Source organism: Physeter macrocephalus, chromosome 11 (assembly GCF_002837175.3).
Source record: "Physeter macrocephalus isolate SW-GA chromosome 11, ASM283717v5, whole genome shotgun sequence".
Taxonomy (NCBI): Eukaryota; Metazoa; Chordata; class Mammalia; order Artiodactyla; family Physeteridae; genus Physeter; species Physeter macrocephalus.
In genome coordinates, this window is record NC_041224.1 from 69,600,750 (window position 1) to 69,626,533 (window position 25,784).

Sequence of the window (25,784 nt, forward strand, 5' to 3'; positions counted from 1 at the left end):
CATAGGCCGGGTTTCAGGGAGGCCTAGAGGGGGCTTACACAGTGACCGCAGGGTCAAGTTCTTGCCTCTCTCCTGGGGCACAGGTGGTCGCTTCCTAGGGGCCACTCTGGTGACAGAGCATTGTGGAAGTGTCTTCGAAGGAGAAATGTGAGCAGGCTGTCATCTTTGCTCATATATGGTCAGCTCCAAATTGTGAGTTCGGAACCTTGCCTTTGGGCCCCAAGGTGTCTTTGGAAAGCTCCTGTCACCTGAGCTGCCTGGCACCGGGAACGATCGCTACACCTCACCGCGCCCTGCGAGGTAGGTTGTCCGGTGCCCATCCTACAGACGCCCGCGGCTTTGATGGCAGTGTGAATGTCGCTCGAGCCGGGGACTGTGGGAGGAGGTTTTGCTTATGAGATGGAGCCGTGTATTCCTAAAGGGTCACAGGGACCACCAGGGCGCCAGTGGGAGGCCAACTGCCCTGTCCTCCAGGGGCCCGGGAGGGGCACAGGTGGGAGCCCGAGGCAGAGCCGCCACCGCGGTCCCGGGGCCGCGCGTTTCCTTCGAAACCCTGGGTGGCAACAATCGCACGCAGGTGACCGCTACATGGAAGAGGTCAGTCGCCGGGTTAGGGAAAAAAGCCAAAAAAAAAAAAAAAAAAAAAAGGGCATAACTGCGAGGTAGGTTGTCCGGTGCCCATCCTACAGACGCCCGCGGCTTTGATGGCAGTGTGAATGTCGCTCGAGCCGGGGACTGTGGGAGGAGGTTTTGCTTATGAGATGGAGCCGTGTATTCCTAAAGGGTCACAGGGACCACCAGGGCGCCAGTGGGAGGCCAACTGCCCTGTCCTCCAGGGGCCCGGGAGGGGCACAGGTGGGAGCCCGAGGCAGAGCCGCCACCGCGGTCCCGGGGCCGCGCGTTTCCTTCGAAACCCTGGGTGGCAACAATCGCACGCAGGTGACCGCTACATGGAAGAGGTCAGTCGCCGGGTTAGGGAAAAAAGCCAAAAAAAAAAAAAAAAAAAAGGCATGTAAAACACTCCCTTCTAAAAACAAAGGGCTGCAAATTTCTTTATTTCTCTTATTGAAGAACAAAAATACCCTTGCAATGGCTATTGAGTTTCCACAGGTACGAGGCAGATGCTAGCTAGCACACCCACTTCCAACAGTATGACTTGTTTCCTATCCGTCTACTACCTGAGTGGCGTCAGTGTAGGTTCAGGCACCATTAGGAACGTTTGACCAAACACGTACACAGCACGGACAGAGGATCGCCGGCCTCCCGGTGGACCAGGGCGCGGAGGAGACACCAACAGCGTGGAGAGGACAGCCCAGCCGGCGGGGCCGCGGCGCGCGCTCAGGGCCGGGCCGCGCGCGCCTCGCGCCGCCGCCGCAGCTCCTCGCGGTAGCAGTACGAGCAGTAGTGCTCGGTCTCGGCGCGTCCGTAGAACGCGCAGTTCTCGCGCTGGCAGCGCCGCTGCGCCGGCCCCGCGCCGGGGCAGCCCCGGCCGCCCTCACCGTTCGATCGCGCGGCCGGCGCGTCGGCGTCGGCAAACTCCAGGCCGTCGCGCGCCGCGCCGAAGCCGTTGGTGTAGGTCTGCGACTTGGGCTCGGCCGCGCCCGCCGCCCCCACCGCGCCGGGCAGGGTTATTGGGACGGCGCGCGCCAGCGACTCGACCGTGTTGACGGTGCGCAGGGTAGCGGCGCGGGCCGGGCTGTAGCTCTGCGACGACAGCGAGCGGTTCTGCTGCGGGTAAGTGGCGCACGGCCGCAGCGCGCCCACGGCCGGGGCGCACGTCTCGTCCCGCGCGCCCGCCGCCTGCACGTGGATGACGCTCTGGCGCCCCGGCGCCGGGGGGCTGCGGCCCGGGACCGGTCCGCTGGCACCCGCGCGCCGCGCGCCGCCGCCAGGGCCCGGGGAGGCTGCGCCGCCCGCCGCTGCCCGCGCCGCCCGCGCGCCCGCCGCCGGCCCGGGGCTCGGGCGCTCCTTGAGCTTGAGCACCAGCTGCGTGGGAGGCCCGGCCGTCGGGCCCGGCGAGGCGCGCTCGGGGCCCGGCGCGCCCTCGGCCTCTGGCCTGCGCGGCGGCCGCTTGGCCGTAGCGGCGGCGGCGGCGGCGTCGCGGCGCCGCTGCTCCTGCTCGGCGCTGAAGCGCTCCTGCGCGCTGGTCAGGTAATAGCCGATCATCTCCTCGTGGAACTGGTGCCGGTGGCTAGTGAGCAGCAGGCCGGCGAATATGAACTTGCGCTCGCCCTGCATGGCGGCGCGCAGGATGTTGAGGCTCAGCTTCACGTCCGTGCTGTACTTCCAGGCGTCGCCGCGGGGCCCGCCGCCCTTGTCGGCCGGCGACGTGCCCGCCGTCTTGTCCGTGGGCGACGGCGTGGTCTTCTCCGAGGGCGACGTGCTCGCCGAGGCGCCCGACTCCTCCTTGCTGCCCTTGCGCGCCTTGGCCTTCTTCTCCTTGCCGCGCTCGGGCGGGTCGCCGTGCTTGCCGTTGGCGGAGTTGGCGCGGCTCATCTTGCCGTGCACCAGGCCGCCCAGGCCGCCCATGTTTTTCTTCAGCTTGATGCCCAGCGTCTTGCTGAAGCTGCCCAGCTTGTTGGCCACAGAGTCCGCGCGGGTCTTGTCCTTGTCCTTGCGCTGCTTCTCCTTCTCCTTGTCTTTGCCGTTCTTGCCGTTATTGCTGTTGGAGTTGCTGCACACCGAGTCGCGGTCCGAGTCCAGCGAGTCGGGCAGGGACTGCACGTCCTCCCCCGCCGAGGCCGTCGGGGACTCCGGCTGCGCCAGAGGGGCCTGCAGGGGAGAGGGAGGGCAGGGAAGGGAGGAGGTTAGAGATCAGTTGGTCCCACATGGCCGGTGGAGGCAGACCCCGCCGCCGCGGTGTGGCTTCCAGCCTCACTGCCCCAAACCCGAGCTGTGTCCCAGCCTGAGGGTCTCCTGATTCTCGATCTAGAGCTGCTGCCTTCACAGCCCTCGTGGGGGCGAGAAAAGAACACCCACAGCCACGTCATGACATACTCCAGGCAGCTGGACTCTGGAGCCAGACTGCCACCGACTGTCACTCGTGCCCTCAGTAACATGGGGTATCGGGACCTGCCTCAGGGAGCCCTGTGAAGTTTAGATACACGTAAACGCTGGAGTACAAAGCACTCTGAGCAGTGCCAGTTTGTCCTGGGTACTGTGTGCCGGGCACTGCCCTCCTTGCTTTCCTCATGAAACTTAAAACACATTCGTTACGAGCCCCACGTTATGGGTAAGTAAATTTATGTCTGGGGAGGACCAATTATTTGTAGTCTTTTTTTTTTTTTAAAACAAATCCCTTTTCCTGGGACTTCACTACTGAGATCACAAAAACATCAGTCAGATACTTAAAGCGAATCCCTCTTAGCATCTGGAGGCAGGGCCAGCATGGGTCCTCCCTGGGGGAGGGGGCCAAGTGGGGCGCCAGCCCCCGTTCTCACAGCCCTCCCCTCCTGGAGGGGAGAAAAAGAGAGGAGAGAAGAAGAAAAGGAGGGGGTGCCGAGGAATCGCGCCCTCGGTTCCCTGCCTTTTCCAAGGACCCACACACAGTTTTATAGTTAATTCTGCTCCGTCAGCACATCGTGTTCCGATCTCGGCAAGAGAGAGTTTTGTGTTGTGAGTTGCCTACGGTTTGTTTTCTGAGTGGGCGTGTTTATTCCTGTTCCTCTGGAGAGAGTAAGGGGACAAAACCTCCCCAAGCCGGAGCGCGCGCCTACGTCCAGACTCGCAGACACACGCGCACAGAGGCTCGCGTTGCAGCCGAGCCGGGGCCGCGGGGGGGCCGCGGGGCCGCGGGGGGGCCGCGGGGCCGCGTCTCGGCAAGAGAGAGTTTTGTGTTGTGAGTTGCCTACGGTTTGTTTTCTGAGTGGGCGTGTTTATTCCTGTTCCTCTGGAGAGAGTAAGGGGACAAAACCTCCCCAAGCCGGAGCGCGCGCCTACGTCCAGACTCGCAGACACACGCGCACAGAGGCTCGCGTTGCAGCCGAGCCAGGGCGGCGGGGCGGCGGGGCGGCGGGGCGGCGGGGCGGCGGGGCGGCGGGGCGGCGGGGCCGCGGGCAGGGCTGGGATGCACTTGGCCTGCTCGCCCCGGGCCGAGTGCGCCTGCCGTCCGTCCCGGCGCGCGCCAGGCTCACCCGGGTCTCAGAGGGGATCCGGATCCACGTCACATTCATGTAGCTGTGCAGAAGGTTCAGCTTGGCTTCTAGCGACAGGATCAGGCTGTCGAGAGAGGAACACCGAGTGAGATGCGCCCCAGCTCGCCCGCGCGCACCCCGCTTGCGCAGCCAGCCAGCCCCGAGGAGCAGGGGCGCCGTGCCCAGCCCCTCCCCGGGAAGCCCGGAGACAGCCCGCCCCGTAGGGCGCCAGGGGAGGGCACACAGAGTAGGGTCTTACTGGGCCAGCCGGGCGTTATCATTGTCGTCTTTCCCCCACTCCCAGTCCTTCCCGGGGTCCACCGCAAAGTGCAGAGGCAACAGCTTGTGCTCTGAATCCGTCAAGGGGATCACGGCTGGAACGCAAAAGAGAGAGACCCATGCCAGGTGGCCCGGGGTTGGGGACGGGAGGCTCGAAGTCCCCGTGACCCCCAGGGAAGACAGGAAAAGGCCACCGAGACCAGGTGTCTCCATGATTGAGGAAACCGAATGGAGGTGTACACAGGACCTCTACTCCAGGAGGGGTGTTAAGCCCGGAGATTTGAAACGCACCACTAACAGTTTAAAAAGTTTCCTCTTTATTGTGGATGCTGAAGAGCAGTTGGAAACCTGGGCTTGACCTGGGTCAAAAGGCAGGTGCCGTCCTTGGGCAGCAGACAAAAAACAGCTATTACTGCTTCTGTGGTTTCTAACGAAGGACCCAGGCCAGACAGCGCACTGAGTAAGGTCACCCGGGAGGGGGCTTGGGGCCAGGCCCGCCCATCTCCTCCCAGAGAAGCGGAGCGAGGGCTGCCTGCCCATCTGCTCGTTCGTGAGTTCATACAGCAAGTCTGTGTTGCTGCGGGACCCATGGACCCTGTGGCCCCTGCCACAGGGAGCTCACATCCTGTACTGGCGACAGGATGAACAGGCGACACACAACTCAGCTGTCAGGTGGTGATAGTGCCCTGAGGGTGAACAGCAGGCCGAGGGAGCTTTGGCAAGCTTTTCTAGGGCCGACCAGTGAGCCTTCTGAGGAGGGAACGCGTAGGTGGACAAGGCAGGGAGGAGAGATGGGCTCCTCACTGCACCCAGGGATGGATTCATCAAAACACACCCTTGCCCTGGGGGAACCTGGGCCCTGCCCAGAAAGGCTGGGCTGGAGGCTGCTGTTTACAGGTTTGTCTGGAATCTGCTGGGAGCTTCTGGGCCTGGTGGGATCAGCTCCCTAGTGACGTGCTTACTCTTGTTGTCAGGGGTAGAAAGAATGCGGGGAGAGAATGGGAGCCATCCCATTTCTGCCCTCTGGGCAGCAGCCTTGCGTGGGGACTGCACTAAGCTCCCCTGCAGGCCTCACCTGAGCATCAGGGCCCAGCAGAGTAGCACAGCCTGGGGCTCCCCCAGGCCAGCTGCTATTTTTGCTGGAGCTGGGCTCCGTGCCAGTGGCTGGTGGAGAGAGCACTGGGTGCTGCCCCGAGTGCTGCCTGGGGAGCCAGCCTGCCCAAACGCTGGGGCTGGTACGTTTGGGTGCAGGGCCTGGTGCACCTTCAGGTGTGACACTCAGACCCTGCTGCGGCCTCCACAGGGAGGTCTCGCTTCCGCTGTCCCACTGGCTTAGGAGGCAGGTGTGGCTGGGCCCCCTTCTAGAGGGGGAAGTGGGCTAGGAGCTGAAAGCTCATGGATGGGGGTCTCCCTGTTTCAGGCTTATCCTTGCCCATTCAGGCCCTGGAGCACCTCTCTCCTCCTATGCTGGTGGCCAGATGTTGCCTGTGCCTGATTGAACACATGGGGCCTCCCACACGCTGCTTTCCTTTGGCACCAAGAGCCCCATCTTTGGGGACACTGAGCCCCCAGGCACCACTCCAGGATGCAGGAGGCCTTGCTCCTTCCTGGGGTTTACCCTACCTTCTCCTTACTCCTCCCCCCACCCCCCTGCCATGCTGGTCATGAATCTGGTGTCACTTCCCCAAGATTCATGACAAGGGAGTCATGGCAAAAACAGAAAAGACAAATCAATAAACAATAAATACATAAAATCTACGATTGAATACCGTTTCAAAATAAACCTGCAACCTTTTTTTTTTCCCTTTGAAAAAACTCTCTTCTATCTTTTAACCTGGAAACATATAGGCATCATCTCAAACTAGTCTGGACAAAGGCTTACCGAAGCAGCAACCAATTTTCAGTACTTATTTTCCAAAAAAGAGTGGAGACCTCTGGTTCCTGTTTGGGATTTAAAAAGCCGAAGGAGCAATGTCCCACCAGTATAATAACAAGCTAGACAAACTGCAGATTCACAACTTTCCTTTAACCCGTCTGAGAGCTGAAGTCACAGGCAACGGGCTAGCCACAGGTGGAAAGACAGGTGTTTTTGAGGAGGGATGGACATGAGCTTAATTGGATCCCACTAAGCTGGACCCCACTAAGAAGAATTCAGCTAAAATTGTTAACAAGTTGGTAAAGGAAGGGTGTAGCCTAGTGAAAGAATACAGAACCTTGGGGGCCACAGACATAAGGGAAATTCACAAGCACTTGCAGGCCCCTCTCCATGGGACCTGACTTGTTGCTCACAAAAAGACTGGCCAGAATTCTGAGAAAGTGTCCTTCACGGACCTTTCCCATCTACTAAGGAAGGAACTGCAGAGAGCAGGCCAACACACACTGTTGGTCTTAGGGCACTGGGCCTTTCCAGTCAACTCCCTCCCCCGAGATCCAGGAACACAGCACTCACCTAAGATAGAGGCTTAATGAGAGCAACAGAAACATTACCCTTCTGGGCTCTGCCTCCTGCACCCAGGCTAACAAGCTGTGAGTAATAGCAATCTACTGCTAGAAAAGGGGCAAGAATATGGAGAGAGACCCTCACCGAGGTGAGGCTCAGCACAAAGGTATAGCAGACAATGAGAAATACCAGCCCCACCGTAAACACAAGATATAACTAGAAGAATTTGAAGGCTGGAATAACCAGGGCAGCATCAGATCCTGATTAGGCTGATCCAAACCCCATGCAGCAAAAGGGGAGGAATCAAAATGATATACCTTAGTCTTTATTGCTCTACTCAAGATGGCTAGCTTTCAACAAAACATTTTTGGCATAAGAAAAGACAGGAGAAAACCAACACATTGACAAGAGACAAGACAGGTGACAGAACAAGACAGATATGACACAGGTATCGAAACTATAGGACGTGATTTAAAATAACTGATTAGGGACTTCCCTGGTGGTCCAGTGGTTAAAACTTTGCCTTCCAATGCAGGGGGTGCGGGTTTGATCCCTGGTCAGGGAGCTAAGATCCCACATGCCTTGTGGCCAAAAAACCAAAACATTAAATAGAAGCAATATTGTAACAAATTTAATAAAGATTAAAAAAAATAAAACAACTGATTAATAGGTTGAAGGCTCTAATAGAAAAAGCAGATACCATGCAGAATTTGATGGTTAATTTCATCATAGAGTAAGAAAGAGTCAAATCGAAATGCTAGAAGTAAAAAAACACAATAATAGAAGTAAAGAATGACTTTGAGGGGATGATCAGTAGACTTTACACACCTGAGGAAAGAATCTGTGAACAGTAAGATAGGTCAATAGACATTAATCAGATTGAAACAGAAAGAGAAAAAAGGGGGGAGGGTTGCAGAACAGAATACCCAAGATCGGCGGGGCAGTATCAGATAGCACCAGATCTGTGTAAGTGTAATCCCAGAAGGAAAAGAGAGACAGAAAGAAAAAGAAGAGATATTTAAATAAATAATGGCTGACATTATTTATCTAAATATTTCCAAAATGAATGACAAACTCTACCACAGATCAAAGAGGCTAAGAAAAAAACAAGCAGGAAAAACAACAGCAACAAATCTGTATACACAGTATATTCAAACTGCTAAAAACCAAAGACAGAAAATCTTGAAGGCAGCAGGGGAAGAAGACACATTACATACAGAGAAACAATTCTAAGGATCACAGCAGACCTCTCATGATAAAACAGGTAAGACAGAAGACAATGGAGTTATATCTTTAAAGTGCTGGATGAAAAAACCCTGCTAATCCAGAATTCTATACACAGCAAAAATATCTCTGAAGCACGAAGGAGAACTTTCTCAGACAAAAATGAGAAAACTCATCCTCTGAATACCTGCACTAAGAAATGTTAAACGAAATTCTTTAAGGGGAAGAGTATGTTCCCAGTAGAAACTTGGATTTACACAAAGAAATGAAAAGTGATGGAAATAGAATAAATGAATTTGAAAATAAAATTCAGTTTTCTTCCTTTTAATTACTCTAAGAGAGAAGTAAGGCAAAGAGAGCAGTAGTGTATTATGTGTTTACAGCACATGTAAAAGTAAAGAGCTTGATGATAATAGCCCAGAGGATGATGGGAGGGAGGGGTTGGGAATACATTGTCATGAGATCTGTATACAACACATGAAGTAGAATGTTACTTGAAAACAGTCTCAGTAATTAAAGATGTTCACTGTAAACCCTAGGGAAATCACTAATAATTAAAAATACAGGTATAATAGTCAATCAACAGTGGAGATAAATGGAACCATTAAGAAGCTCAATTAACATCAATGAAAGAAGCGAAAGATCCTTAAAAAACTAAAAGTAGAACTATTGGGTTGGCCAAAACGTTCGTTTGGGTTTTTCCATAAGATGTTTGGAAAAACCCAAACGAATGTTTTGGCCAACTCAATACCATATGATCCAGCAATCCCACTCCTGGGCATATATCCGGAGAAAACCATAATTCAAAAAGATACCATGCATCTCAACGTTCATAGCAGCACTATTTGCAATAGCCAAGACATAGAAGCAATCAAATGTCTATCAATAGAAAAATGGATAAAGAAGATGTGGTACATATATACAATGGAATATTAGCCATAAAAAAGAACTAAATAATGCCATTTGCAGCAATGTGATGGACCTAGAGATTGTCATACTGAGTGAAGTAAGTCAGACAGAGAAAGACAAATACCATGTGATATCACTTATATGTGAAATCTAAAAAAAGGGTACAAATGAACTTATGCACAAAACAGAAATAGAGTTACAGATGTAGAAAACAAATCTGTGGTTACCAGGGGGTAAAGGCAGGGGAGGGATAAATTGGGAGATTGGGATTGACATATACACACTACTATATATAAAATAGATAACTAATAAGGACCTACTGTACACCATAGGGAACTCTACTCAGTACTCTGTAATGGCTTATATGAGAAAAGAATCTAAAAAAGAGTGGATATATGTATATGTATAACTGATTCACTTTGCTGTACATCTGAACCTAACACAACATTGTAAGTCAACTATACTCCAATAAAAATTAAATTAAAAAGTAAGAAAAAGGAGACAGGGAAAGAGAAAAAAAGAACAAAAAACAGATGGAACAAATAGAAAAAAGCTACCATTAAACGTAAGTAGTTAAAATGTAGCAATTAATAAATGACATTGTCAGATTGGATATAAAAGCAAAACTCAAGTATATACTGACTGTAAGAAATCCATTTTAAATATGAAGACATACATAGGTTAAAAGATACTAATAAAAAAAAAACTGGAGTGACTCCAGTGCAAGGCCTGTTACCAAAGATATAGAAGAACATTACAATTCTCCATGAAGCTATCACAATCTTACATGTGTGCATGGGCTTCAGAGTAAATGAAGCAAATACAAAAATGAAAGGAGAAAGACACATTCGTTATGGATGGAGACTGCCACTTTTCCCTTAGGAAATGACAGAACAATTAGACAGAAAATCAGCAAAGATATAGAAAACTGAACTGTCATCAGAGACCTTGAATTAATGGACATTTGTGGAACCCAACAACAGCAGAACACGCATTCTTTTCAAGACCCCGTGGAATATTCACCAAGGTGGAACATATTCTTAGCCAACCTTCACAGATTTAAAAGAATAGAAATCATAAAAAGTTTGTTCTCAGACCATAACTAAATAAAACTATGTACCCATAACCAAGAAAGATATTTGGAGAATCCTCAACTATTTGCAATTTAAACAGTGTGCTTCTAAATCGGTCCCTAATCCCTGTCCACCAGCTGTGATGGTTAATGTTATGTATCAACTTGCCTGGGCTAGGGGATGTCCAGACAGCTGGTACACATAATGTCTGGGTGTGTCTGGGAGGTGGTCCTGGTAAAGATTAGCACTGGAATTGATAGACTGGGTACAGAGAACTGCCCTCACCAACATGGGCAGGCAGCATCCATTCCATGGAGGGTTCGAATAGCACAAAAGAGCCAAGGAAGGAGGAATTTGCTCTCTTTGTTTGAGCTGGGACATTGATCTTCTCCTGCCCTCAGACATCGGTGCTACTGGTTCTTGGGTGTTTGGACTCAGACTGAATTACACCACTGGCTTTCCTGGTTCTTCAGCTTGCAGTCAGCAGATGGTAGAGCTTGGCCTCCATAATTAATGTGAACAAATTCCTATAATAAATCTCCTCTTATGTATATATCTGTATGTATCCCATAGGTTCTGTTTCTCTGGAGATCCCTGACTAACAGAACCACTAATCTGTTTTCCACCTCTATAACTTTGTCATTTCAAGAATGTTATAGATCTAGAATCATACAGAATGCAGTCTTTGGGGATTGGTTTTTTCCCTTCAGCATAATTCCCTTGAGATCCACCCAAGTAATTGCCTGAGTCATAGTCATTCATTTTTATTGCTGAGTAGGATTCTGTGGTATAGACAGTATGTTGAACCGTGCACCCGGGAAAGACATTTGGGTTGTTTCCAGTTTTTGGATATTACAAATAAAGTGGCTATAAACATTTGTGTACAGGCTTTTGTGTGAACATAACTTTTCATTTTTCTGGGATAAATAACCAGGATTACAATTGCTAGGTTATACGGTAAGTGATGTTTACTTTTATAAGAAGCTGCCAAACTGTTTTCCAGAGTGACTGAACCATTTTTACATTCTCACCAGCAATATAGGAGCAATCTGGTTATTCCACATCCTCTCCAGCATTTGGTGTTGTCAAATTTTAAGATTTTAGTCATTCTGATAGGTGTGTAGTGACGTCTTACAGTGGTTCTAATGTTGACCATCTTTTCATGTGCTTATTTGCCATCCGTATATCCTCTTTGGTAAAATGTCTGTTCATGTCTTTTCCCATTTTTTATTTGGATGGTTTGGAGATTTTTTTTTGTGATTGAGTTTTGAGGGTTCTTTGTATATTTTAGATGTAAGTCCTTTGCTGATATGTGGTTTTCAAATATTTTCTCCCAGTCTATAACTTGTCTTTCCTTCTTTCTTCCTTCTCTCCCTTCCTGTCCCCCCCCTCCTTTTCTCTTTCTCTCTTTGCAGAGCAGAGGTCCAAGTTACTAATTTCATCTTTTTTTTTGTATCATTCCAATCCCCAAAGACTGCATTCTCTGTATGATTCCAGTTATGCAGCATGCTGGAAATGACAAAATTCTAGAGATGAAGAACAGATTGGTGGTTCTATCAGTCAGGGACCTCCAGAGACACAGAACAAACAGGACACATATATAAGAACTCTTGGGGCTTCCCTGGTGGTGCAGTGTTTGAGAATCTGCCTGACAATGCAGGGGACACGGGTTCGATCCCTGGTCCGGGAGGATCCCACATGCCACGGAGCAGCAAAGCCCGTGTGCCACAACTACTGAGCCTGTGCTCTACAGCCTGCGAGCCACAACTACTGAGCCTGCGTGCCACAACTACTGAAGCCCTCAGGCCTAGAGCCTGTGCTCCGCAACAAGAGAAGCCACTGCAGTGAGAAGCCCGCACACTGCAATGAAGAGTAGCCCCTGTGCGCCGCAACTAGAGAAAGCCCGCGCGCAGCAACGAAGACTCGATGCAGCCAAAAATAAATGAATAAAAAAATAAATTTATATTAAAAAAACCCAACTCTTCACCTACCTCTAGGTCCATAGTTGTGCATTTTACATTTACTTTATGGTTAATTTTGAGTTAATTTTTGTATAAATGAGGCTTGGGTTTAAGTTTTTTTTTTTTTTTTTTTTTTTTTTGAGTTAATTTTTGTATAAATGAGGCTTGGGTTTAAGTTTTTTTTTTTTTTTTTGCTTATGGATGTCCAATCACTTCATCACCATTTGTTTGAAAAGACTATCCATCCTCTATTGAATTTATTTTGTTCTCTGTCAAAATCATATTTTGTGGGGTTATTCCTGGGTTCTATATTCTGTTCCATTGATCTCTGTGTCTAACTCTCCGTCAATACCAGGTACTGTGTCGGGAGCTCTATATTCATTACTTACAAGTCTTACACCAGCTACAGGATTTTTGCTCCAATTTTACAGAAGAGGAAGTGAAACTCTGGTACATAAGTGACTCCAAGCCAAAGCTGGAGCTGTGATTGAAAAGCAAGTCTGCCTTACTCCACAATGTGTACTTTGTCTTCCACTACTGTGTCACCCTGGCTTTTTTTGAATTATCTGAAATTAGTAGATCGTGAGCATCTAATCTCGTTCATTCATTCATTTATTCATTCAACATTTAATTGCCTCCCAGGTATCTTGGTGCTGGAGACACAAAGATGAGAAAGACAAGACATCTGGCTTCAAGACACCCAGGATCTGGCCAGTGAAGAACAGGAGCCTCTGAAAGGTGGTTCCTTCTTGTCATCCTTCTCCTCTCCCTGCTCCCACCCCCACGGCGGCCTTGGCTTTGGCTCACCAGTGCCTGAGAATAACCTCCAGTGGGCCTGACGTAGAGTCCCTGGCTGGGCGAGAACCTTGCATCCTTGCGCCTCTGGGAAAAATCAGACTCGCTTTATGAGGCTTTGCTTCATGAGACCTCGAGGTGCAAAGCAATGGCAGCCCTGTCCCCTCCACAAATGCAAGGAAAGTGGTGAGTTCCTGCTCGATGAGCTGCCCATGGCCTCATGCTCCAGACCACCCACTAGGCTCTGATCGGGATGCTTTCTTTCCCACAGACCCTTTCCCCAGAAAAACGTCCCCAGAGACAATTCTCTGAGTGGACTTAGGTTATCAGGAAGCCGGCCATTTCTTCTGGATACATGTCCTCTCATGCATCAGACGCAGGCCTGGGGGACGGTGTTGAGGGGGGCTTCTCGGACAGCAGAAGCAGGCTGTCACGCTGGCTGACCAAGAGTTTCCCTCCCCATGTCCAGGGACAGGACAGGTGCCTGGGGCTGTTTCCATTCTCTTCTGCAGGAGGATTGATGAAGGCCATGTCCTGTTCTGACACCACCCATCAGAAGCCTGCAGGTCCACAGGGAGCCTGGGGCAGACTGAGGGAGAGACGGCACTTCATTTGGAGATGGGGGCTGGGCTGATTCAGGAGTCGGGGAGATGGCGGCTGGGGGTGCTCCTGGGGCCACTCTTTCTGTGGCTTAGACACCTTGGGGAGGCCTGGGGGAGCCTGTGTCTGTGCCTCCTGCTCCCTCATCTCTCCAGGCCCCAATTTCCTTGTGAAAGACCCTTGGCCAGTTTTTCCATGTAGATGAGCACAGCTGGCATCCCTCTGGAACTGAGTCTCAGGCTCCAGAGCTGATGGTCCTTGGGGTGACGCAGGTGTTGGTGGACAACTGGACTCTTGGGCATTTGATCAGCAAGACCCAGCTCTCTGAATTCGCGTCCCCCTGCAAGGCCAGGACAGAGCTCACGGCCTTGAAGTTCCACACATGGCTCCTGGTCACGTAGGGGCCCTTCGAGATATTCTTGGGTCAAGAACCAACAATGTCAAAGATGACACCCCTCGTCTGGTCCCCGGGCCCTGGGGTGCAGGGTCTGAGCTAAGAGTTTGGATGCCCCCAGAGACTCCTCCTCTTCTCCAACAGTGAGGGGCCTTTGCGGGTGTGGCCCAGGCCTCCAGGGGCCACGCTCGAGGCTACAGCAGGAGCAGCAAAGGAACGGGGCGAGCGGTCCAGCAAGGCTGCCTGCAGACCACGCGAGGAGGCAAGTTGGCTCTGCACGCCCACGCTGAGTGTGTCTTTTAGTGGCAAACTGCAAGCCTAGAAAGTGGCTGAAGAGGAAGGAGGCTGATTGCAAAGCCAATGCAGGGAATTTGCATTTTTTAGGCACTTTCTGGTTTCTACAAGTCTTCTTGCTACATGAGTTCATCTGATTCTTATAATGTCCAGTAACAGGTGGGTTGGTACGTAATTCCTCCATTATTGTATTCAGACAGGTCCACAGATGGGCCAGTTTGATTAGAATATGATAAAGAAGTGATTTTTAAGTAAAAATCACTTTATTTTAGATAGCTATATTAACAAAATTATATTATAAAATCCATTTAAATGGAATATTTAATAATATTCATAGTCTGTTAAGACCAATTTCTACTTAATAGGAGATAGGTGCTGTTTATTATAAATCAATCCTGTAAGAAAAAGCACAGTTTGTCATCAAATAGACTGGAAATGAAATGTCACATTATATATGGTTCGGAAAATCATAAAATATAGATTGGCATTTAATTTAACTATGAGCTGTGCATAAAATAACAGATTGAATACAGAGTTCATGTCCTGTAGTGTGGGGTTATTCTGTTTGGCTCCACAAAATTCCCAAATTGCTCAGTTTTGTAAACGCGGGGTGTTGTTTCTAAGTGGCAAGAGATAAAGTTTCAGGCTGCTCTTGCAAAAACTTTTTTTTTTTTCAAATATCACATTTTGGGTGTGTTGAGTCTGTTTCCAGTAAATAAACTACAAACTCTGGTGTGATCATCCGTGGATGTCGGTCTCAGCCTTCAGAGCTGTCTGACAGCTGCGTGGGCATCACTGTCCAAGCCCCTTGTTCACATCAGCATCCCCTCCTCCGTCTGTGACCAGTTGGTTCTTTAGAGGCTGCAGAACGCGGCTCTGTGGGTCACCTGAGCGGGAACCCCTAGGGAAGGCACAGGGACACCGTGAGGGCACCCTGACCCCCATGTGGCCCCTGGATGTGCCCCAGAGGCTCTCAGGCTGTTTGCATTTAGGAGGAAAAACTATTGAAATAATTACTATATATATATATAATAGAAACAGATGGTATTAACATCTCCCAGGAAGCGAGGCACCCCTCCCTTCTCCCATCCTGAAGGTCCCTAAGTCACCAGGTGTGAGTTGCTGTTATATCCCAAGCAAACTTTGGCTTGGGTACCACTTCCCGGACCTTGTCTCTGGGAGATGCCTGTTCTCCGCTTATCACCCTCTTTGGCCAAGTCTCCTTTTTGGAAGTCGCACCATCCACCCTACTAACCTGCCCTAGTGACCCTTCACTGGCTGTGACCATTCCCTGGGGATGGCCCTCCTTCCTCAGTGTCCTCCTCTGTCAAGTGGGCACAGAACATGCAGAGGGTCAAGTGTTGCCCTTGGAAAGGACCTAGACCAGGCCTGCACACAGGAAGTGCCTGCAAGTACTGGCGTGACTGTGGAGTGCAGACTCAGCCCAGGTCTGAGTTTTGCAGAGCCATCTGAGGACGTGGCACAGGGAGGCCATGGGCACCAAGCTGTGGGCATGGGAGGATCCTTCCTGCAAGCTGCAGAACTAGGGTCCAGGTGTCCTGGGGGCAAAGGACTAACATCCTCCCCGTGGAGAAAGCAGGGGACCATCAATCATCTGTGGAAGTTACCACGAAAGTACGGGTAACTGTTATTTACAAAAAGTCCCAAAATGTGCTGGCAAAGCCTTGCCCACTCAGCTTGCCCACACCTGACCAATCCCTCCAGCCCAAGCCTGCCCACTGCAAGCAAGCCCTGCCTTCTCCCCACGGGCACCCCAGCCTGCAGGACACAGTGGGGTTCTTCCTAGAAGCCGGCCAATCTCAGCAGCGGCAGGTGAGGGGCGGCGGGGGAGGCAGAAAGAGCTGTAAGGGAGCAGTGGGTTCTTTCCCAACATAGTTTCAACACAGGGAAGGACGAGAGGTTTAAAGGACACCGTATGGAATTTTTAAGCCGCCAGGAGCTTGGACACATTCAGATGAGACGCACTGGGCCAAGCAGAAGGAAGGGAGTGGCAGGAAGAAGGCAGTCCCATGTCACATTCTACAACACACTTTGTCTCGTTCTGAGGCTCCCAGAACATCGTTCCTCAGATGCAAGAACAAGACAGCTGCTCTCTCTGGACCTGTGATGACTGTACCTGTCAGCCTCCATCCCAGGGTGCTGGGAGGTCCGGGGTGGGGAGGCACCCTCCACAAGGTGTCCTCTGCTTGGGGCAGGGTGACGGCTCTGCTTGGCAGTGGGGGACCAGCAGGTGCCCTGGACCTTGAGGCTCTGTGTCCCACATCCCTGCCTCCTCCCCAGGCTCCGAGACCACAGGCCTGGTGGCTCGGTCCTGAGCCTGGGCCCAGCTGTGGTCTGAGAGTCTCTTATCTTGGCTTCAGAGAATGATGTCCAGTTCCATCCTAGAAACTGGTGTTACTGTACTTTCTTAGTCCCTCTCCTAGCCGAGCTGAGGGCACAGGCTGGGACTCTGTTTTCTTGTCTGCTGCACTGAAGGAGGGCTGCAGGCAAGGGAACCGATGGGGCCAGCAGGTGCATGACAAAGAGCCCCACCGTCCCCCGGCCCTCCTTCCTAAAGGCCTCCAGTCTGAGGACACCAGTCCCTGAGTTTGGGGCACCTGGTAGCAGAGCTTGTTATGGCCACTTATGAGCTGTCTCTGGGGCCCAGCTCACCTGGTGAGGCTCAGCTCCGCTCAGACCCATGCCTGAGGCCTGGCTGACCCCGGGAAGGAAGGAATTCAACTCCAAGCTCTTACCATGCCAGGTGTGAGCTGTCCGGTACTGTCACTCTCACAAGTGTGCTATCACAGTGAATACTTTTTGAAGGAACCTCCCCATGGCTCAGGCCCGTGCGGGTGTACACAGGAGAGCTGGAGCCCGTCCACAGCCTGTCCCCTGGACCACGGGCCAGCTGCTCATCCCCAGACCCAGACCTTGCTCTCAGAGCAGCTGGCGCCCACGGCAGGATTTGGGGGCTCTCGACCATGCATACAGTGGTCCTGCTCTTTGTTCTGCTGGACCTCCCAGTGGGACCACCCCTTCCCCTGGAGAGGAGTTGTGAGACTGGCCACGTTCCAAACATCTGCTGGGACCTGGATCTACAGAGCTTGCAGAATATTACTTTGTAAAAAATCCACCACCAGCTACAACAGGTCCCAGGACCCCCACGCATGAGCTGCTGAGGGGTGGGGAGCTCACACACTCTGACCAGGCCCCTGATGGATCTGAACGCAGCATCCGCTGGTCAAGAAGGTGACAATGATGAACTGAGCCAGAAATAATGAGAAACATGGCAGGTTCTCATTCATTCCCATGGGCTTCAATAACCTGGTATTCTCATTCTGTCTGAATTGGTTTGCTCGGGCGGCCGTAACAGTGGAACACAGAGTGAGGGGCTTAAAGAGCAGACATTTATTCTCTTACAGTCTGGAGGCTAGAAGTCCAAGGACAAAGTGTCAGCAGAGTTGTTTCTTTTTGAGGCCTCTCTCCTTGGCTTGCAGGTGACTGTCTTCTCTGTGTCCTCCTGCAATCTCCTCTCCGTGTGTGTCTGTGTCCTAACCTCCTCTTCTTATAAGACCACCAGTCACAGTGGATGGGGGTCCACCCTAATCACCTCATTGTATTTTAATTACTCCTCTGAAAACCCCATCTCCAAATACAGTCGCAGCCTGAGGCCTGGGGGTTAGCTCTTCAACACATGAATTCAGCCCTTACCAACACCTCTCCCTTCATGACAAGCCAGGGTACCTGAACTCAGAGAAAGTTCCCCTCACTAGTTCACCAAGGAAACGCAGGATCTCGCCTGATACGTTCCTGCTTTTTATGTTTCCAAGGTGGTGGACCTGAGCTTCCTGCAGAGCTGATGAGGGAGGCTTTCCCCGAGCATCATTATGAATTCATGGACCGCAGCAACTTCATGTTTCTATTCCTTCCAGTGATGATCCTCACTGTCCCTCTTGTCCTGCGGGAGCCTCGTCCATCAGCCCAGAAGCCCTTCTGACACCACCCTCGCGGTCTTTGAAGATGCCTTGTTTCTTCCAGGACAAGATGCGATAGGATCTTTGTGTATACTTCCTGCCTCAGATCTGGCCATGCTCTTAGACAGCAGAGTTTGGGGGCAAACAGGACCTGCTTGCAGCAGGGGATGGCAGCAGGGGCTTGCCTGGAACAGAAGGTGAGGAGGCTGCAGGCGGGATGGAGGGGCCTGGTCATCTCCAACATTCCTGAAACGCCGCACCTGCCCCGGGGGGGCCTGCCAGCCCCACAATGTTGAGAGTGTGGTGTGTGTGACAACCAGCCCTCTTCCTCTCTGAGCCATGTCGAGTTGGGTTTTGGTGACCTGTGGTCGAAGGGGCTCTAACCTGCAACCAGGAAGCCCTGTGAACGGATGGAAGCCCCGCACGGCAGGGAAGGGCAGGAAGGAAGAGGATGGTTTCCCACTACCTTTCCTCTCACTGAGCATCCTTGGTCCTCGTAGGCAAGGATGCTATGGGGGTGGTGACCTTAGTGTCTGTAAAGAGCTTCCTGGGAGGCTCCCTGGGGGCAGAGTGCAACGCAGCTTGAAGGCACAGAGCTGGAGACTTTCTGGAAGGCAGAGTGAAAAGCCCCGGGCCAGGCCGAGGTCTCAGTTCAGCAGGGTCAGAAGGGTCCTGCCCGCTTTGGGGTGGGGGTGGGGTCCTGGTACAGAACCAGGGCTCTAGGAGAGAAAGCCTCTGAGCATGAAACTTCCTGGTGGCATTTAGATGTGGGGGGGGGGGCACAGGAACGTGCCATCAAGTAAGCCGCGTGGCGCCAGGTCTGTCCCTCCGCAGGACCGCCCCCGCCCCTGCTCTTCCTCCTCTGGGGGCGTGGCAACGGCCAGGACCGCAAGGCGCATGCGCCACCCTCACCAGGGCAGCCCGGAACCTGACATCCACGGGCGGTACACGGCGGCCCTGAGAGCAAGGCTGCTTCTCTCTCTGCGTTGAAAGAGAGTGGCTTTTCTCCTAAGGAGCACAGCACTGACAGCCTCACGCACTACCGCTTTTTAGGGGATTGAGAGCCTGACAGCCAACGTGGTTTATTTCCAGATGAGGACCCAAGTTGGTAAAGAACTCATTTTTGCACTTTTGCCCTTCCCCAGATGAGTGGTCATTGCTGGTGAAATAAAGAGGAGAGTCCAGATGGAACTGCCTGGAAACATCACATCACCTCCCTGATTCAGAGCTGGCTCACTGAACCCCCACCCACCACCTCACCCCCTTCTTCCTCCACTGCACTCGCTTCTCAGGCTGCTCTGAAGCCAGGAAACTGCAAGTATGGAGCTCAGCCTTAGTAAGATGCCAGCATGAGTCCTGAGGGAAGGTGTTCTTCCCAACTGAAATGACAGAGTTTCAAGAAGAGAGGCATTTGGTCCAGCCTGGAATATGGATGTGATGCCTGGAGCTGCAGCACCTATTCTATGACCATAAGGCTGAAACCACACGATAAGGATGGTGGAGCAGGGGGAGGCTGGAGCCTGAGTACCTGAGAATGTCTAGAGCTGATGCACCAGCCCTGGACCACCTACCTCAGGACTCCCTGTTAGAGAAGCAGCAGCAGCAGCCATTTTCTCCTTTGAGCCCCATGCAGCCCAATGCTATTCTGAACTATCTTCTTTTGGGGGCTAATATCATGGCCTTCTGTGGTTGCTTCCATTTTCTTGGCATCATAAAGGCTGAGAAGAGAGGCTGAGTCTGTTCCCTGAGCAGGTTCCTGACGTCTTCTCAGCTTCTCCCCACCATCCTCAACCACTGGGTAACAAGGGCAGAATTACTAGGATCTGGTATTTGCAGAAAGCCCCCGACAGCCTCTACCGTCGGGCTGGAAGGTAGGACAGTGCCCCACAGGAACCCTGGGGTAGGCTTCCTCTGGTGATGGCACCCTGGACAATGTCTGCTCTGTTCCTCCTGCCCATGGCAGGTCGTTTCAGGGAGATGCTGGGCACTAATGGTGGCCAGGAAGGGAGCCAGTCAAGGCCTTTAGGTTTATCTTTGAAGCAACATTTAAGGATCAGGGGACAGGCCTGGCTTTGGGACAGGCAGTGTCATTCCCAGGGATGACTGAAGACTTCAATGTGTGGAAGTGACCATGGTGGTCACTTCATAATTAAGTGGTGATGTCCTTAAATGTGTCAAATGAAAAGAGACCAAATGGGAGAGTGGGCGGAAAGGAAGAGAAAGTGCAGAGGACAGGGGAGGGGGGAGGGAATGAGGGTGAGGAAGGGGAGGAGAAAGCATTCATTTCCAGGGAGATGGGTGTTATTGTACCGGCAACAGATAAGGGGACAGGCTGGGAGGGCACATGGCGCCCGTCGGGCCACGCAGTGAGGAAACGGCAGTACCCAGGCCAATGCCGTCATGCTCCTATGACGTGTGCTTGCTGGGCCACACCAGCAACATGCCAGCCACCCACCAGCAACATCCCTGCATCAGCCCAGCACTTCTGCTCAGGTCTATCTGTCTGTTCTTCTCAATTAGAATAATTGCTCCCCTGCTGAATGGAGCTCGTGCCTGCTTGGGAAACATGCTGCCTTGTATAGTATGTGGCTTGATGGGGTTGCCTGTCACCCCTACAAGGTGGTAAGGGCCCCAAGGCAAGGACACTGTCATCGTTGGGTCCCCAAACCTGGATGCAACAGGTGCTTCACTGAATGGGCCCTTGGCCCCCCAAACAAATACTGCATGCAGGACCACTGGACTTCAGGCCAGTGGGAGGAGCAGGAAGCAAGTTTGCGCCTACCAGCACCCACCTGCTCAGTGAGGGTGGCACAGGGGATGTGTTGGTAGCAATACTTAAAGCCTCAAAGTCTGCAGAGCATTTGTCTTCTTTCCCAATGTGTGAGGGCCTGACATGTAGCACAGAGGTTACCCAGCCAGTGGGAGCCGCTTACACGTGCTTTGCTTCTGCTTGTGCGATGGTCGTCAGGACTGAACGGGTCAACGTGCAGCCCTGCACATTGGTCACGTGAGGGCTGTGGAGGCAGGGACCACACTGCTATTAGGAGCAAGCCAGCAGGCGGAGCTGCGGGAGCCCACGACACAGCCGCTCAGAACCCACACTGGGACCAGAATCCACTTATGGGAAAAACAAGTCTTTAGAGGTGAAACCACCTGCACCTCTGCAATGCTCCCTTGCTAGGCGGTAACCCCTCCACATTTGTCCTTTTATTGAAGAGCACCTTCATATTGGCCTTGAAAGCATCCATAAGCAGTATCTGGAAGGCCTGAAAGAAAGCTCAGTGCCTCTGTGAGGAGGGAGCCGGGCTCTGAAGGCTCTGCTCAGCAACTGGAGATGCCAGCCCTGGGACTTTGATCTTTCCCTGACCACAGAGTCTCTGGGAGACTGGATGAGAGGCCCCGCACCTGGCCTGGATCCCTGGTCCTGAGAAGGGCCCTCTTTTTTAAAATTTCTAAATGAAACACAGCCAATTTTATTCAAATTCTCCAAAATTTATACTCGATATGTTAATAGTTTCTAAAATGTTTCATCACCTTTATATAATGGTTTTATTTTTTCACCTTGCTTTTATAGTTTTTTTCATTTTTTGCTGTACAGTTCTTCTATAGAAACCAAAGTCCTGAGTTGCCCAGTTAGGAGCCTCTGACCTACTATCCTGATTAAATTTCTTCTTAATATTCATTGCCAACATCTGGCTTCTAAATGAAAGGCTTTTGGTCTTTTTAATCACTTGCTGATAGGGTGAGGCTGCAGAGAAAGGGTCCTCCTGTCTCTCAAGAGCTTCGGTGAGCTTTGAGAAGAGCTGGAAGCCGTGAGGGAGTTGCCAGCTCTCACTGGCCAAAACACAGAGAGACAACAGAAAAGGCAAATGGCACCAGGCCTTAATGATGAAACATGTCTTCCTATGGCTAAAGTGAGATGTCTGTAAATAGCACAGGAAAAGGACGTGATAGTCCCCTTACAGCCAGTTGCAGCCCTGCTCCCTCTCCTTCTGGACTCACATCACCACAGGATGAGCCACCACAGATTTCCTGGGACCACATCCTATGGCAGAGACCCTGAAACTGGTCAGTCTTTCCTTCTTTTAGTATCCTGGGAGTTCTCTGTCTAACCAGACACAGAGAAAGGAAGAGTTTCCCTTTCTTTGCTTTGTTAGTCACACATCCATCAGCAGTTAACATTCCAAATAAAATCCCACCATTTCCACAGCAGACACATAATGCATTGACTGAAGACAGGCCCCACATGAGTCTATGTGACTGGTGGTTGGAGTTGTGCAGTGCGCACCTGTGGGCCCAGCCTGGCAAGCCTCTCTGCAGCACTGAAATGGCTCCTGGCAGGAAACTCCCATGTAATGATTTGAATGGAAAAATCCATCTTTTGATTCAGAAGCTTACTTTAGAGCAGAGCCTGGCAAACATTTTCCGTAAAGAGCTCATTAGTAAATATTTTAGTCTTTGCAGGCCACACAGCCTCTGGGGCTGCTTCTCAACTCTGCTGTTAGGGCACAAAAGCAGTAGCCACAGACAATATGTCTTTGAACAACTGTGGCTGTGTTCTGATAAAACTTTATTTACAAACAGGCAGTGGGCTGTAATTTGCTGACTCTCTGCACTAGACGGGCTTTTAATTAATTATTTATTTATTTATTAAGTGTAAGTTTATTACTAGTCCAGAGTTTTAATATTTTGATCGTCTGGTTGGTCTAACAAAGTAGACGGGCTTTTAAAAATTACATCTGAGATTAATTACATCCATATAATATATGCGTACATGTGAAAGGGAACCACAGTGAAAGTTCTTTAAGGGTGGCTTGATTATTAATTTGCTTCATATTTTAAATTAAAAGTTGTCTGTGGCATTATTTTCTTTTTTTAAAAACTGAAGTATAATTGATTTACAATGTTGTGTTAGTTTCAGGTGTACAAGCAAAGTGATTCAGTTATATATGTATATATTCTTTTTCAGACTCTTTTTCTTTAGAGGTTATTAGGAAATATTAAGTATAGTGCTATACAGTAGTTCCTTGTTATTCATCTATTTTATATATAATAGTGTGTATATGTTAATCCCAAATCCTAATTTTTCCCTCCTCCCCTTTCTCCTTTGGTGACCAGAAGTTTGTTTTCTGTCTGTGAGTCTGTTTCTGTTTTGTAAATAAGTTCATTTGTATCATTTTTTTAGATTCCACATATAAGTGAAATCATATGATGTCTTTGTCTGACTTCACTTAGTATAATAATCTAAGTTTCTTAGTATGATAATCTATGATAACGATAATCTAAGTCCATTCCATCCATGATGCTGCAAATGGCATTATTTTCAATGATATTTTTTTGCATGCATATGGTAGTTTTAGGCAAAACCTATCATTGCTGAGTGCGCTTCCCAGGGAGGGCTCCATATTCCGCCTCCTGCCCCTCCCGGCCCACCCCTTCCCCACCTTGCACTGTTAGGTGGTGGCGGGCGTACCTTGTTCTCTCTGTTGGTCTCTCTGCTCCATGGACACAAGGGCAGAGAAATGCGCTTGGTCGTAGGCAAGAACCAGAGGTGAGCAGTGGCATCTGTTGGGAGGCACCTCCAAGGGCAGGTAAATCCCTCCGAAGGGGATTGGAGCAAATGCTGCAGACACAAACAAGGGTGAGGGCATGTGGAGCTGGAGGGGGCGTGGACAGCATCCCTCACCATCCTGGGGGAGGTGACAGGGCAGAGGGAAGGGAGGGCGGGCTCAGGCTGCAGCCCCGGGTGTTGTCATCTGTCACCTACTCCACAGCAGAGGGGCCTCCACCCACCTGGCAGGAGCTCCCTGGGAGCTAGGTGATGCTTGCCACCAATGGATGAGGAAGCCCAGGCTCGCAGGGGCCAGGCCCATTAGACCCCAAGTCCTGTACCTGACCAGGGCACCCTGCTCCACCTGCCTCCTTGGGCAGAGTCCTCCTGGCTCATTTGTCCCTGTGCCCTGTCAAGCTGCACCCTAGGAACAAACAGGGCTGAGGGGATTCTGCTGTGACCTGCCAGGCCTGCCTGCTGCCCTGAGTCCCGCCAAGGTGATCAAAACGCCCACCCCAGGTCAGCCCATCCCTGGTCAGCCAGGATGTGTGCTGATGGCCACCTAGAAACCCGTGTTTTCCTGGGTGTACTTATTCCTCTCCTGTGTTCACGAAAGCATCTGCATACAGAACAACATATGTGCTGCTTGAGAACTTATTTGTTCTAGGTTTTGAGCAGCTCAATGAGAGCACTCCAGGCCCAAGTTGTGAGTCAGATGGGAAATGAGAGACGGGGATCAGCTCCTTTAGCAACCGGGACACAATCTTGTTCATTTCCTTACCAAAAGGGGGAAAAAGCCTAAATCCTCACTGAAATACAGTAAATACTGGAAATACCTGCCCTGACACGGCATCTGTCTTTTAATTACAAAGAACCTTGCCTCTTGGCCTCAGACTCAGTGACTCACTGCCCTTCTGTGGAAGGAAAGGACAGTCGACGTCAGGGATGTCTTTGATGAGCTCAGGATTCCTCCCCACCCTCGCTTTGTCTATATCAGTGACCATGGTTCTGCCCCCCTCTCTGCTGAGAGGCAGGGTGGGTCCGCCTTTGAGAGGGCTGCACCCTCCAGGACAGGTGCAAGGGAAGGAAGTGTGGACCCAGCTCTGTGGGATCTGATAAGTACAGGGACCCCGATGGGAGGCCGGGCTCTGCACCCAGAGAGCTGCAGACCCCTGCAGGCCTGTGTCACTGGGAGTGACCAAGGTACTCCCAGCTCCCTGCCTTCTGTGGTAACCACAGCCACGAGAGGCAGGGCACTTACACTAGGGTGACCTTCCTGGTCCATCCACCATCCTGGCCCCTCCTCTGTCCCTCCTTTTCAGAGAGCATGGCGCCCTGTGGGCTCCAGCAGAAAGGCTAGAGGGAGGACACGCGTGGAGCCCTCCCTGCCTGGGTTGACCCTGCTTCCTCAAGCCTCAGCCGAAGGCGGGGGAACATTGTGTGGCCTCTCTGGGCTTCGGGCTCCTCGTCTGTAAAGTGGGAGGCAGTGTCTACCCTGGGAGGTAGTGGCTTGGCCGAGGGAGAGGGTGCACGTGATGGACAGTGCAGTGGGTACCGGCCCTGGGAAACCCTCCATCCCTTCCTCCTTCTCCCCCAGCCCTGGTCCCATCACAGCCTTGTGGATGACTTTGCATTTTCTGCCTTTCTTGTTTCTTCTTTAAGACACATGCGAGGGGCAGGAGGGGACTGGAGTGGCTGAGTGGCCAAGTGGCCCTGGGATGAGGCCGGCACTGCTGGAGGGTGTGGGCAACGGGTGGGGCCCGGAGCCCCTCAGGGTTCATCCCCACCCCCACTCAGCCACATTTCTCCTGCTGTGGACACACAGGGTGGATGGACGGCCAAGAGTAATTTCTCCTGGGAATTCCCTGGCTGTCCAGTGGTTAGGACTCTGCACTTTCACTGCTGAGGGCCCAGGTTCAATCCCTGGTCAGGGAACTAAGATCCCACAAGCCGTGTGGCATGGCCAAAAAAAAAAAAAGATAAAAAAGAGTAATCCCTTCTCTATGGGGAGAAGCAAGAAACATGTGGAGTCGAGGAGAAACTAGGAGAAATAATAAGATCTTTGTCCAGGCAGAGTAAAGCTCTGTGTCCTTCTGGAGGCTCAGACATTATGTTGGACTGTCCCTTCCTTACTCGGGATGTTATGCTTTCTGG

At 51.4% G+C, this 25,784-nt stretch overlaps 1 protein-coding gene across 1 annotated transcript in view; it reads right to left on the minus strand.

The window, feature by feature from the left end:
* Positions 1–1,338: 1,338 nt before the first annotated feature.
* LOC102976759 (OTU domain-containing protein 7A) overlaps positions 1,339–25,784 on the minus strand; it is a 191,954-nt gene continuing 167,508 nt past the window's right edge. Inside the window, exons 9-12 of the mRNA XM_055088162.1 lie at positions 23,553–23,702; positions 4,393–4,507; positions 4,134–4,218; positions 1,339–2,772 (exon numbers count right to left, since the gene is read on the minus strand). Of these exons, the coding sequence (XP_054944137.1) occupies positions 1,339–2,772; positions 4,134–4,218; positions 4,393–4,507; positions 23,553–23,702 (1,784 nt within the window). The remainder of the gene's footprint in view (positions 2,773–4,133; positions 4,219–4,392; positions 4,508–23,552; positions 23,703–25,784) is intronic.